Source organism: Diadema setosum, chromosome 19, assembly GCF_964275005.1.
Source record: "Diadema setosum chromosome 19, eeDiaSeto1, whole genome shotgun sequence".
NCBI lineage: Eukaryota > Metazoa > Echinodermata > Echinoidea > Diadematoida > Diadematidae > Diadema > Diadema setosum.
In genome coordinates, this window is record NC_092703.1 from 28,419,625 (window position 1) to 28,433,351 (window position 13,727).

At 40.3% G+C, this 13,727-nt stretch overlaps 1 protein-coding gene across 1 annotated transcript; it reads left to right on the top strand.

The window, feature by feature from the left end:
• The first annotated feature begins 1,650 nt into the window (after positions 1-1,650).
• Positions 1,651-11,114, top strand: LOC140242702 (tubulin alpha-1C chain). Its single transcript, XM_072322461.1, has 4 exons — positions 1,651-1,719; positions 7,606-7,828; positions 8,931-9,079; positions 9,476-11,114. Exons 1-4 carry the CDS (start codon positions 1,717-1,719, stop codon positions 10,457-10,459), a joined length of 1,359 nt encoding a protein of 452 aa, XP_072178562.1. The 5' UTR covers positions 1,651-1,716; the 3' UTR covers positions 10,460-11,114.
• The last annotated feature ends 2,613 nt before the right edge of the window (positions 11,115-13,727 follow it).

The window sequence follows — 13,727 nt, forward strand, 5'->3', positions numbered from 1 at the left end:
CTGCTGCTATCACGGCGAGTATATTGAGAGAGGGGGACAGAGGGGAGACTTGATTGGGCCGGAGGTTGACTGAAAAAGAGAAAATAACGAGAGACAGAAAATGAGGCAGTAAGAGAGAGAAAGATAAGTCCATTCAGCAAGAACTATATAGTTACAGGTATTGACGCTTCCCTTACCGGCCACGCATATAAAACAAATCATAATTCCATATCCTGTTCAAATTCTAATTCAACGTAAAATTCAATTTCAAAGTGAACATAATCATTATATGGAGTGGGAGTTAGCTATTGCGTGAACTTTTGCACATATAGCCAGATATGAATAATTAGTTTAGACAGAGAAAAAGGGAGAAAAGAGGGAAAGGATCCGAGGGTGCGAAGTACTCGGAAGACATTAAGCCACTGTTTGCCATTGGAAACAGTGATAATGTTTGCGTTATCACATTTGATACATAATTATGTATAGTAACTGTTCCAGTTGTATCACAAAACATCCTACTATATGAAATTTTTATACAATGTCGACTCAAACAATAAGATATCACTAACTTATCTCAATAAACCATAACTGTAGACGGTTTATTTCGTAAACGATTTTGATGAAAATATTGTTCACATTTTGTATATTAAACAATACCTAACATTGATTATACTGATTAATAAATATTTACATTGTTTGTTTCTATCCCTAACTATTTTTAACTATCTTTTGGAAGCACTAAAGCTGTTTTTTATTTGCAATTGGTAAACAATGGCTTTAAGAATACTAACAGTCAAAGGGAAAGATAACGTGTGTGTGTGTGTGTGTGTGTGTGTGTGTGTGTGTGTGTGTGTGTGCATTTCATTAATAGCTTACATTGATACGAAGGATGAAAATGGAGTCATATACAAAATCCCGGACATCTCTATGATGATTTGTGTTGTTGGAAATGACATAAACTGAAATGAAACGAAATGATAAAACAAGCCATACCATTACGAGTAGAGTAAGACGAGTAATAAACACCAGGCGAAATAAACAGGAATAGAACCCGACAGTAGAAATACGTATATTTTAAGTTTGCCATACTCCCCGTATCTGGGTTTAAGATGACATTGTTTTGAAATTACGTTGTTTGCAAATTAATCTTTTAAGGAAAGTTATTTTCCGTAGTAGGACCATGGACCCTACTGTGGTATGCTAGGGTCCATGGTAGGACAATACGGTATACTGATACCATGGGAACCATGGATCATCAACAGATTTAACACTTAAAGTCTCATAGATTCGAGTCGACCAATATGGCACATTTCCAACGAAATACCGTGGGTTGAAATCACTGCTTTCTCTGAGAAATAGAGACAACAAACATTTTAAATTTTACTATATAGAAACACTATATATGTTTGTTGTTGACTTTTAAAGGTAAAGCGTTCAGTAAACTCATTCGGGATGAGCAACAAATATATTGAACAATTGACACCTGTGCGCATTTTCAGTGAGTCAGCATCGGGTGAGAACGGGAATGCCAGAAACACTTTCACCATCATGGGGACAATAGAGCAGATGAGAAGAAACTGTTCCGACTGCGCATGCCCCCACAGGCGCTGGTTTTCGCGGCGGCATAAAAAACCGCGAACGAGAGTGCGTTTCCATCAGTTGATAACCAAACGTCTGCTCAAAGCTCACTTCGCGACGCTTCGCAGCTCGAGGTATCAATCCAGTTATCTTGCCAAGATGGTAAGTCCATCTCAGTACACATACTCATTACACTGACCTTTGTTCTTGTCCTCCATCTTCTCTTAAAGGTTTTGCTGTCGCACTTTCGATTTCTATGTCTGTACAACAGTATTCCATTAAATATAATTATCTTTGTCGATGTTTTATCCAGTGTATTTTATCTTGAATTAGAACGCGTATGCTTCAGTATTGATATATTCTCGGATTTGCTATTAGCCAGTCAATCCTTTCGCAAACCGTTCCTCCAGAACGCGTAAACTTGCACGCTTTGTGTACCTAGGATGTAGGCCATATTTGACAGGCGTTTGCTAAGTCGTACAAAGCAAATATGATCATTGTTGCGTTGGGACCGCAGTTACGTAATGCTCTCATAGTTATCATTGATTAAAGGGACTGTACAGTACTGGTTGAGGTGGCGATTTATATTTTGAACATTCCTAAGTGAGATAATGAAAAGCCTCTTATGAAATATGAAAGAGCATGTAATTTTAAGAAGGATTCAACGTTTATTTGATGAAAATTGGTTTTCAAATGGCTGAGATATCCAAAAAAGTGCTAATAATAAAAGGCGACATGCCACAACTTTATTAGGATCTTTTGTTTCACCTTGCTTTTGGATATCTCAGCCATGTCAAAACCGATTTTCATCGAATAAACATTTGATACCCATTAGAACTGCATGCTCTTTGACATCTCATAGAGTGGTTTCTATCTCGCAAAACGTTAAAAGCTAAATCCTCACCTCGTCCTCGACCAGAACTGTACACACCCTTTAAGCTATATAGCGACAAAGTATAAGTTGCGGCAACTTATCCTAAATCTTTCAAGTATACGGCTCGATTCCAGATTGTCATTGTGAATAAAAGAACATGCTATTAACTTATTTAACTTTCTTACCTCGGAGCAGGAATATACGACGCTGGAACAATAATTGTGTTTACACGCATGACGCATGCCGAAAAAAAAAATATTGATGACTTGAGTTTCTCGTGATTTTTACGTAAATAGAATTACAGGGAAGTGTAATGAAGGATAAGTGTATAAGGCCCAGAAGCTTCATTATTTCCATTGAAACACAGACGTGTATTCTGTAGTTGTAGTTTTACTGGCAGGACTTGCCACTGCAGCTTGCAGTGTATAGTTCAGACAGGGGACAATATTATCATGACAGCATATAAAAGTGCAATTGTATCGTAAAGGACTGGCACCCCTAACTTGAGATATCAGAAGACTGAATGTGCTTATATATGTAATGAAAAAAGACGTGCATCACTATCATGTTATTATGATTCAACAATTTCTCTGTTTATCAATTGGTGTAAGTTCTGACTTGTTTGTTTGTGCATAATGATGGCACTGCTATGAAACAGACAGAAAGAGCGATAACTGAGATGATACAATATGTGGACAGATATAGATAGATGTTGAGATAATAGTACATCGCCAAATGGCAATATGATTATATATAATTGTATATATGCGATCATGGCGATATATTACGCAGTTTCTATTTGCATTCTGTCCTGCGACTCATTTTGATGACTTTATTCTCCTCTTAATCCTCCGCTGTCAAGCGTTGGTGGAGAGGTGCCTCATTAGGTGCAGGCGACGGAGCGGGAGGAATATTCCTGTTCTGATACTGTAGATGGTGCGTGCAGTGCAAAGCTGGTGCCACGACCCAGCGATGCCATTTTCGCGCCATACAAGAGCGTGAGTGTTCTGTTGATTAGGGCAGTCTCTGAGGGATGAAAAGGTAGAACGAGAGGGAGAGATGGGAGAGGGAGACGAAGAGGGAGAGGGAGAGAAGGCCAGAGAGATAATGATGATGGTGATATCGTACATGGGAGGAAGAAAAAAGGGCGTTGGTCCTGCGCAGAAGCGATGCGTAGTGCGGGACTCCAGGGTCTAATCTTCACTCATTTGTAAGCACATGTTTTCCAATGCCATCATCGATTTTTGTATTTCACAATATTGTGAAACAAATTCCAAACGATAACAGTTATTATCGACTGAATAATCCAGCTGCCGTGCGACATAACCTTACGCTACCTCTCTTTGTGCTTGATGGCTGTATACCGTTTGTGTATACGGTAATGAGGTTGTATACTATAAATATAATTGGGATTAATCTGATAAGATATGATCCGTATTAACTTATGTTTTGGTGTATCATCTTTCTCGTAGCGTTATGCATTAGTGGAACAATCTCTCAGTGCAGACTCTACTACATATCCCGTTATTTGATTAGCTTTCTTTATTTTTTTCAATCTCGAAATTTGTTTCGTAGTTTTGACGTTTCCTATTCCAAAACTGTGAATCTCACCTTTGCCGTTGTGGTGATTGTTGTTTTCCATCTTTGTAATATATAATTAAAACATACAGGAAACCAAACGCACCAAACAAATATCAGGTGATTCCCACGGAAATACAAATTTCCATAGATGGCTTCGTTGCCTGTCCAATGAGGCTGCAAATCATATCCGTATATACGCCAAAACCTTCCATCGACAGTGTGGTATTTGTATGAAATGTCATATGTACACCAAACCGACAAATATGCATACTGATATTGTGTTTTTGTATTTTGTTTTGTTTTGTTTTTGTTTTGTTTTTTGTTTTTTGACGATAACGTTGCTTATTACAAAAGGGCAGTGAGATGGTTTATAATTTGAGTCAGGAAATTAGATCAGAATCTCTCTTTACATCCAAGACAGCGCCAGGACAAAATTGGCTCCTCCTCGCATTCTTTTTCTTTGCCTGTGTCCATGAAATTAACTGCTATGATACAGGGCACCCATGATATAGTCCACAAATACGTAACTCCCCACACTCTTCACACGGAATGATTTGACACCGCACGGGTGTGGCAGGCGGCGCTCGGCTAAAATCCATCGCAGCTCCCGGAGGGGTTGCCATGGACACGCTACAGAATACGTATTGGACGGAGGGAAGAAGGGATGGCGGAAGGTTGTGCAAGCCGCTTAATGAGCAGACTCGCTTGTCGCTGTCTGGCTATTATTACGAGTGTGAAGTATAGAGAGAGATCGAGGGGTACAGTCAAGGGTGGCGTGAATAATGGATATCTGCTAGTACATCCATGGAGCAGACGAGTGTAGTTATGAGAATTGTGTGATATTTTGCTCGAGTGCCATCAAAAGAGACCATTCCTCTCACACAGACCTTTTAGAATCTCTGCTTAAGATATTCTGCGGAATATTTCATAAGCTATAAACAGAAATCCACATGGTCAACTATATAGCTGAAATCCTCATGGTCAACTATGTTCTAACGAGAATGCGTGTGCGTGTGTATGTCATGTATGTGTGTGTGCGCGCGCGTGTGTGTTTGTGTACCAAGAGAGAGAAGGTTGAAGGAGAGAGAAAAAAATACTGTAAAGGGATTTGTAAAGTTAGATTGCATGTACACATAGAGAACTTAGACCGCTGAGGGCAGTTTCATTCCTCAGAGAGCTGCAGTGTATAATACAATAAGAAAAAAATAATAATTCGCCAACGACCAGCAAAAGTCTGCAGTCCTTCAAAGACGTTCCATCGTTCTTCCCGCGTAAAAATAGAGTTGGAAGCAGCAACTGAGGGTCATTAATGTCTTATGTTGGGTGATTGACGTGGAAAATAACACAGTTTTGACATTGTGCTGACTTTGTGATGAAGATGACTTCCCTCGCGTGCACTTTCCGTCCATACACCTCACCGTGACTCACTGTTGTACATCTAATATGTGAATACGTGAGATACTGCCACTTCAGGGAGCACATGGCCAAATTAATAATCATGGTAATACATGTACGCAGCTCTCGTCTGAAAGAAAAGCAGAGAAATTAAACTGAAAACGCCCTCTTTGCATCGGTGCATGGGATTAATTAGCGGCGCCATCGATCCACGAACAACGGTCCGGATATTAGCCTCCTGATCGGTGTTCAGGGTCAGCAGATCTGATTAATGCAAGATACATCGTTTGTCGCTACTTTCGAGGTTGATTCAATCAGAGACTGAGCACTCTCCCCGTAGAAGTTAATTTGAATAATTGACTGAGAGCGGTGTTGATGTTCCTTCTTGTTTGTTTGCTGCTGTTGTTTTTTTTTTAACGTCAATGACAAAACCACCATCCAATTCCAATCAGTATCGTTTGAGATGTAATCCAGACGTTTTCACAAGATGTCTATTTTGTGTGAATGTTGGCTGGATGCGATGAGGTATGGGATGGATTAGTTCGTAGAAACGCATGCGAACGTGACATATCCTCGCAGTAATTGTCACACATCGTCTTGATAATCGATGAACATGATGTAGCATTTGCTAAATGTGGTAAATTTCCCGTAAATGAGAAGACTGCCTGATAATGTCCGAATATTGACATTGATTGAAGTGAATTATCGCAAATTCAACTTTTCCAACGCGCATTAAATACCGACACTTTATAGAGATTCACAGGAGTCTTTTCTAGGTCCACCGTGAAGGAAAAAAAATCTGAGGGCTTGCAAGATCCAGAAAACACTAAAAAGCTGTCAAGAAAAAAAAATACATGACAGTCTATCTTTACTCATGGCAGGAGTTTGAAAGATGCAAATTGCCATGTCAGTCTTCATGTAAAGTTCAAAGTAGTTGTAAGGATCTAGCATACAATGAGCGGGTCTTAAAGGCAAGAACAGGTGAAACAACTGCGTTCCTCCTTTCCAGGAATATGCCACTGTTGATACGTTGAATTTCTATGGAAAAATCTGTTTCGTCTCCCTGAAGTAAGCGACTCGATGTTAATAGTCTGAGAGAATGACACACAATGAGTCATCGCTTAGTTGACACACCGAAGCACACAGACGAGCGAAATGTGCTGTTGGTTTCCATCCAGCGAATGTGTTTGCTTCGATCGACCAGAGATACCTCACTGACGTACTAGTATGTTCTCCACAGCTAGTCGCGATCAGTCTGTCTCGACCGATCTTATGATAACCGCACGATGTGGGATGGCGGGGTAAACACTGTCGTCGCAGAGGAGCTGAAGTGCCTCGTCTTCCATTCAGTGGATAACTGTGCAATGCGTCTGTCTGAAGATGCGATCTTTGAGGCGGATTTCTGAAACCAGTCACTTCAGGATACAGTAGCTCGTTGAATGTTATTATGTGATAGACTTGCCCCGAGAGTAGTAAATCAGACATGATTCAGTCCATCCTTTCCACACCAAGTTAATTGCGGTAACGATATTGACAAAATTATTATAATAATTATCATTATGAAAATACTAATAGAAATGATAATAAGATAGTAATGATGATGATGATGATGAAAATGATATTGATAACATTGTTAGTGAAGCAAAGCTGTCACTTTCCTTCATACATTAGTGAGGGGCTTTCTGAACAAATCTGCTGAAAGCAGAAATGTCACCTAAAGTTCTTCTTTCTCGTGAGAGCGAATACGGGCTCCGTATCATTGGCGCAAATCACTGTCGCGTTAACGCAGAGATAAACCGAGTCTACTGGTCGAACAACCTACCCGCCTTTTTATAAGACCAAAGCAGTGCCGGAGTATTCAAAGTCTAAAAGACAGAATGGCAGCGACGTAAGTGCTTTCTCCGCTGCTTTTCGTGGAATATAGACACAATGCAATTTTCCCTGTATTGAAGACAACAAAAACAACGCTGCTTCCATATAGTGACGGTTTCGTGATTCAGTATTCATGGTATTCGGTCACATGATAAATTGCACACAATCACTTGAAACCAAGAAATGTCAGATGATATTGGTGTGCAAACCCTTCCCTTGTGCCTTGCTTGTCGACAAAGTGACTCGAGTCATAACACAGCCTCAAGTTACACAGCAATTGATGCATTTATATCTCACCTCCCTGATTTATATCATCCCTCTTACAGCGTGAATGTATCTCAGTCCACGTTGGTCAGGCCGGTGTCCAGATCGGCAATGCCTGCTGGGAGTTGTACTGCCTGGAGCACGGCATCCAGCCCGATGGTCAGATGCCTTCGGACAAGACCATCGGAGGAGGTGACGACTCCTTCAACACCTTCTTCAGCGAGACTGGAGCCGGCAAACACGTTCCCCGTGCCGTCTTCGTCGATCTCGAGCCCACGGTTGTCGGTAAGAAATGCTATTAAAAAGATCCTGGGACGTTATTTTTTCAGTCCCGTCTTCACACAGACAAAAGAAAAGGAAAAAAAATCATACAATATACGTGTAATTATTCACTCGCGAAATGGTTACAGTATTTGTTCGTAGTTATCATAATAAGGCGTACTTAAGATGTCAATATTTGTTATTTTGTGTTTGTTGAACTGTTATATTTTGTCATTCTGTTGCAGGGCCCCCTAGGATAACAGTGTGTAAACCACTGATGGGGCTACCCTGGGTAAAGAAAACTGAATAAATAAATAAATACATAAAATACTACACTGAATAATTTGCAGAATCTAGAATAATTGCTCAGCTCCAATTTTTTTTTTTTTTTTTTACATTTTCTCAACAAGAAAGTCGAATACTGGAATATTTTGACAGTGGCAAGTGTGTGTCAAGGAGAGAGGTTGAGCTATCTTTTAAATCTGATACACACTTTTAAAACTGTTGAGTTCCCCTTCTCACATCAAATAAATTTTGTTTGCTTTTCACGGATGCTGTATAACATACAGCAGGGCTCGACACTAACGGTGGCCCAGTGGCCCGGGGCCACCAAAAATGAAAGTCGGGCCCCCAAACTTCAAAAAGGGCAAATTTGGTGGCCCGCCTCGGGCAACCAAAACTTTTGAAAAGTATATGTCAATAGATTCGTAACTTTTTGCGCCAGAAATTAGCAGTTAAATTTGTTTAAAGGATGGATGAAAAGGACTGAATGAGTGCCTGACAGTGAGTGTTGGAGTTTGTTGAGGTTTATTTATGAGTAGATATGTCCAACTTCCAATTCTTACTATGATAAAACTTAAATATTTGACTCATTAAAAAAAAAAAAGGACTTTTAATGCTTTTTTTTTTCGGGCCACCAGATTTTTCTCTTGGGCCACCCAAAATTTGAAATTGAGGATTTTGGTGGCCCCATCGGGCCACCTAACAAAAAAGTTAGTGTGGAGCCCTGCATACAGTGACACAAACATCCACATTATATTTTGGGGGTAACTTGCCCATTATGATAACATGATCTCCAAAAGGGATGAAATGTTACTCTAGTTTGTCTCCGATTTATCGTTTCCAGATGAAGTCCGTACCGGAACCTACCGCCAACTCTTTCACCCTGAGCAGCTGATCACTGGCAAGGAGGATGCCGCCAACAACTACGCCCGTGGTCATTACACAATTGGAAGAGAACTCATTGACATGGTTCTCGATAGAATACGCAAACTGGTGAGAGAAAAAACAAATCGAACAACCACAATACGTCAGGAAATATTCCAATGAATGTAATGAATGTTTGATTGTTCTTTTCAAAACATTGTCAACATTCTTATATAGCCTTTGTAACGTTCCGAATCATATAGGCGCCAAAAGACTCCCACCGAATACGTCTTACAATATTTTTTTTTGCGGCTGTTGTTGTTGTTGCCGTTGTTGTTTGTTTGTTCGTCTGTTTGAGTCCATGTCATAATCATAATCGTTTACGTGCATTCATTTACAAAAAAAAAAAGTCCAAGGACGCATTCAAAATAGTGGCGAGTCGTCGCAGTAACTCAACTTCCGTACCCATTTTGAAAGCCTTCAATTCAAGAATGTACTTTGATCGGTTGCTTCTGTCTCATTCAGGCTGACCAGTGCACCGGTCTTCAGGGATTCCTCATCTTCCACAGCTTCGGCGGTGGCACCGGATCCGGCTTCTCATCCCTTCTCATGGAGCGTCTCTCCGTCGACTACGGAAAGAAGTCCAAGCTCGAATTCTCAATCTACCCCGCTCCACAAATCGCTACCGCTGTAGTCGAGCCTTACAATGCAATCCTAACGACACATACTACTCTTGAGCACTCCGACTGTGCCTTCATGGTCGACAACGAGGCCATCTACGACATCTGTCGGCGCAACCTCGACATCGAGCGTCCCACTTACACCAACTTGAATCGTCTTATCGGCCAGATTGTTTCATCCATCACCGCTTCCCTCCGATTCGATGGCGCCCTCAACGTTGATCTGACCGAGTTCCAGACCAACTTAGTGCCCTACCCACGTATCCATTTCCCTCTGGCCACCTACGCTCCCGTTATCTCTGCAGAGAAGGCTTACCATGAGCAGCTTACCGTTGCCGAGATCACCAACGCCTGCTTCGAGCCCGCCAACCAGATGGTGAAGTGCGATCCTCGTCACGGCAAGTACATGGCCTGCTGTCTGCTTTTCCGTGGTGACGTCGTCCCCAAGGATGTCAACGCCGCCATCGCTACCATCAAGACCAAGCGCACCATCCAGTTCGTCGACTGGTGCCCAACTGGTTTCAAGGTCGGCATCAACTACCAGCCACCAACCGTCGTGCCCGGTGGCGATCTGGCCAAGGTCCAGCGTGCCGTGTGCATGCTGAGCAACACCACGGCCATCGCCGAGGCCTGGGCTCGTCTGGACCACAAGTTCGATTTGATGTACGCCAAGCGCGCCTTCGTCCACTGGTACGTGGGAGAGGGTATGGAGGAGGGAGAGTTCTCCGAGGCTCGTGAGGATCTAGCTGCCCTGGAGAAGGACTACGAGGAGGTCGGTGTCGACTCAGCCGGCGATGAGGAGGAAGGCGAAGGCGAAGACGAGTACTAGACGATAATTGAAACTAACAGCTACCCGCAATACAATAATCATATTTCATTTTTTTTCTAATCATACCTTAGGTCATGACTCTGTAGGTGAAGATACGAAGATGAATTCCTACCACATCAATTACAGGGTGTTCCATATGCAAAAGGACGAATACAATTTTATAGTAAATGCATGAAACCCGTTTACTGGCTGCCAAGCAATACGAAAGACGTGAAGTGCTCTTCAGTAAGGCGTAGCGTACAACCGATCCCATGGCATGTCCTGCATAGCTCCGTTGTGATCATTATGATATTGCACAAATTGCCTTCAATCTACACAACACAAATTGCGCTGAACGAAAGGTTTCGAAAGAAATTGAAACATGGCAAGATATTTTTCCTCGTCTTGTCATCCTAGTTGCTCATTCCACCGTAGTTTAATGTACTGATTATAATTGATTCATGGGTTTGAAATTACTCTATTCTTTCACTAGTTACTCGATCAAATTAATCATTTTGTCCATCGATTCAATCCCTAGACGAACACACTAGACATGCTAGACTATTTATTATGAGAAGTATATTGACAATTTATGGTTTATTTTGATTTTTCTACACATCTCATGTAGCGGTAGAGAATCGAAAAAGGTGAAACGGAAAAAAATAAATAATCTATAATCAAGATCAAAACTGTATCGCTATCGTTCATTCCGCGTCACTTAGCCGGGTTATGGAAAAAGTGCGAACTTACAGAGACTTGAGAGACAAGCACTTTCAATATGTCGAGTGGACAAGAGCACAGTGTAGTCACTGATGTTTACATGTAGTGTGACTTTTCATTTTCATCATTATACGCTTTTGGATGGTGTGTGTGTGTGTGTGTGTGTGTGTGTGTATAGAAATATGCATATAGAGTGCATATTACATAATCAGAGTTCAAAAAGGGTATGGCGAAAATGATGTGGAAAGGGGAATTCCACGCCAGTTACAAATTGGTCTGAGAAGAAGGAGTAACAAAGAAATTAATGATTATGTTACAAGCACAGCAGTGAAATTTATGAACAAGAAAGTGAATCCTTCAATCAAGTTATCATGAAGTATTAAGGATTAAGCAGTAAAGACTGTATTACGTCTAACGGGTTATAAAGGATGATTCTTGACTTACAAAAAAATAGTGTTATGAAGCTTAAAGTACAAACGACAGTAAGAGTTCGTAGACAATGGCGTCAACACCTTGTTAAATTCATACATACAACTTTTATACATAATCACGAGCGGAACATGTTAATCTTCAAATTGCATTACTTGTCTGTTCTCGGGTTGTTGTTGGGGTTTTTTTCTCCCACTTTTAACTTATCAAAGTCAACCTAACAAAGAGACTCATCCCTTCACATTGGTTGTTGTCAGGTCTAGCAAGCCTTTGGGCTCCCATGCATAACTTTTTTTTTAAAGGAAGTTGGTGTCTGCTAAGCCTGCTGGAGGCTATGCGTATTGCATATTCGTAAGTGAAGATTTAATGAGAACAGCAAGGGGAGGTGTAGAAATAGATGCGTATTGTCCATCTTGTTGTTCTGTTATAAAGACTCCTGGCGCATCACAATTTCGCACTTCTTCAGTAGAAGGTCGAGGGGTCATTTTCATAACACGTATGCAATCTACATAATTTTTATAACTATTCATGGTTTTCGAGATTGAAATGAAAAGGGTAAGCGCGGTCAGTCGTACCATACTTCCGAGCATGGACCCGCCGAGTCAGGCGAATACTGTACAAGAAACCAGAGCAAGAAACCAAACAGCGCCCCCTATCGATCGTATGAAACGTTTCTGCACATGGCAATGACACCGGTTCACAACTGTCTTCTTCCTCCTGTTGCAGCGTTTGATCAACAAAACAAGGAGTATAAATCTACTTCCATCTTCAACTTTTAAACTTCTGCATTACGCACTTAGACAACAAGGGCTTTTGTCTTGTTCAATTTACACATCATAGGGGAATACGATGTGGAAAAATGGATAGAGTTTGGATAGATGCTGAGTTTGTATTTGCATTCTACAATAGATACAAAATATAATACATATATATATATATATATATATTTATGAAGAGTTTGTTTGCAAAAACCGATAAGTCCATATTTGTCATGCGGAGATATTTGCGATTAAAGGTCAAGAAAAATAAAGAGAATAATAAGAAAATTGTTGCTTCTTTTGACCATAACTTCAAAAATGTACCTTTATATGTGGTGACCAATATATAATTTAAAGGTATTATTTTGTACTTTTTGATAGAGACCCTACTTCAAAATCTTCAAAAATGGACTTATCGGTTTTTGCAAACAAATTCTTCATATATATATATATATATATATATATATATATATATAAAGAATTGTGATTAAAAATCGGTAGAAGAAAAACTTCGAGCTTCATTTCAAGGGAAAAAGAAAAAATACTACCTATGAACATATAAAATCACTTTTGATAATATCAAGAAAGAATACTTTCAAAGATAACTTTGTGCATGTCATTCAAGTGTTATGTTTTGCTTCCAGTAGTCATGATAGTAGGCTACTTTTATTCTGACATCTGCTTTTGACCCAGCGGAAGTACAGCGGCGTCAATACCGGTAAGATAAAGCTAACGATGGAAATTTATCCTCTTCCTTCCCAGGGACTGTGGACAATGTAAACAATGCTCTGGAATTTTCTCTGCCAATCAACACTCAACGCACACAACGGGGCAACGAATGCCAACAAATCTATAAGATACCACTGCGCTAATTCGGGTACAGAATTTGCAACAATCTAATACATGAACACAATAAAGAAATACATGTAATTTTAAAAAGAGCCTTCAATAGAAAAATAAACCCCAAAACATATATTAACTTTTGATATAAATCACCATGTGGTATCACTTTCTACAAAACTCTAATAAACTAACGACATTGACACATACATACGGCTTGCAATGCTATTACGTCCTCTCAGATTTTTGTAGGGAATTTGTTTTCTCTTCTTTTGAAGTCTATTTATTTTGGGGTGTATTTCTATTTTAAATCATTCACATGAATTCTACGCCAGAAGATCAATCCGCTGACAATCGTGGCAAGCGATAAAATGCTTGTACGCCGAGTATCTAACAAATAAGAGTTTTCAGGTATAAATATCATTAACTTTTCTATAATACCTGTGCAGAGGAAGTTCTATTACTTCACCTCAAGCGTCTGTATAGAATGAAGGCCCGACTATTGACTCAAGCCAAGAATCACATTCGTCGGCTCTTCGAGA

Excerpts from the sequence above, each read along its gene's own strand:
- LOC140242702 (XM_072322461.1), top strand. Across the intron at positions 7,829-8,930 it reads TCTCGAGCCCACGGTTGTCG|ATGAAGTCCGTACCGGAACC; the intron begins GTAAGAAATGCT and ends TATCGTTTCCAG. Across the intron at positions 9,080-9,475 it reads TCGATAGAATACGCAAACTG|GCTGACCAGTGCACCGGTCT; the intron begins GTGAGAGAAAAA and ends TGTCTCATTCAG.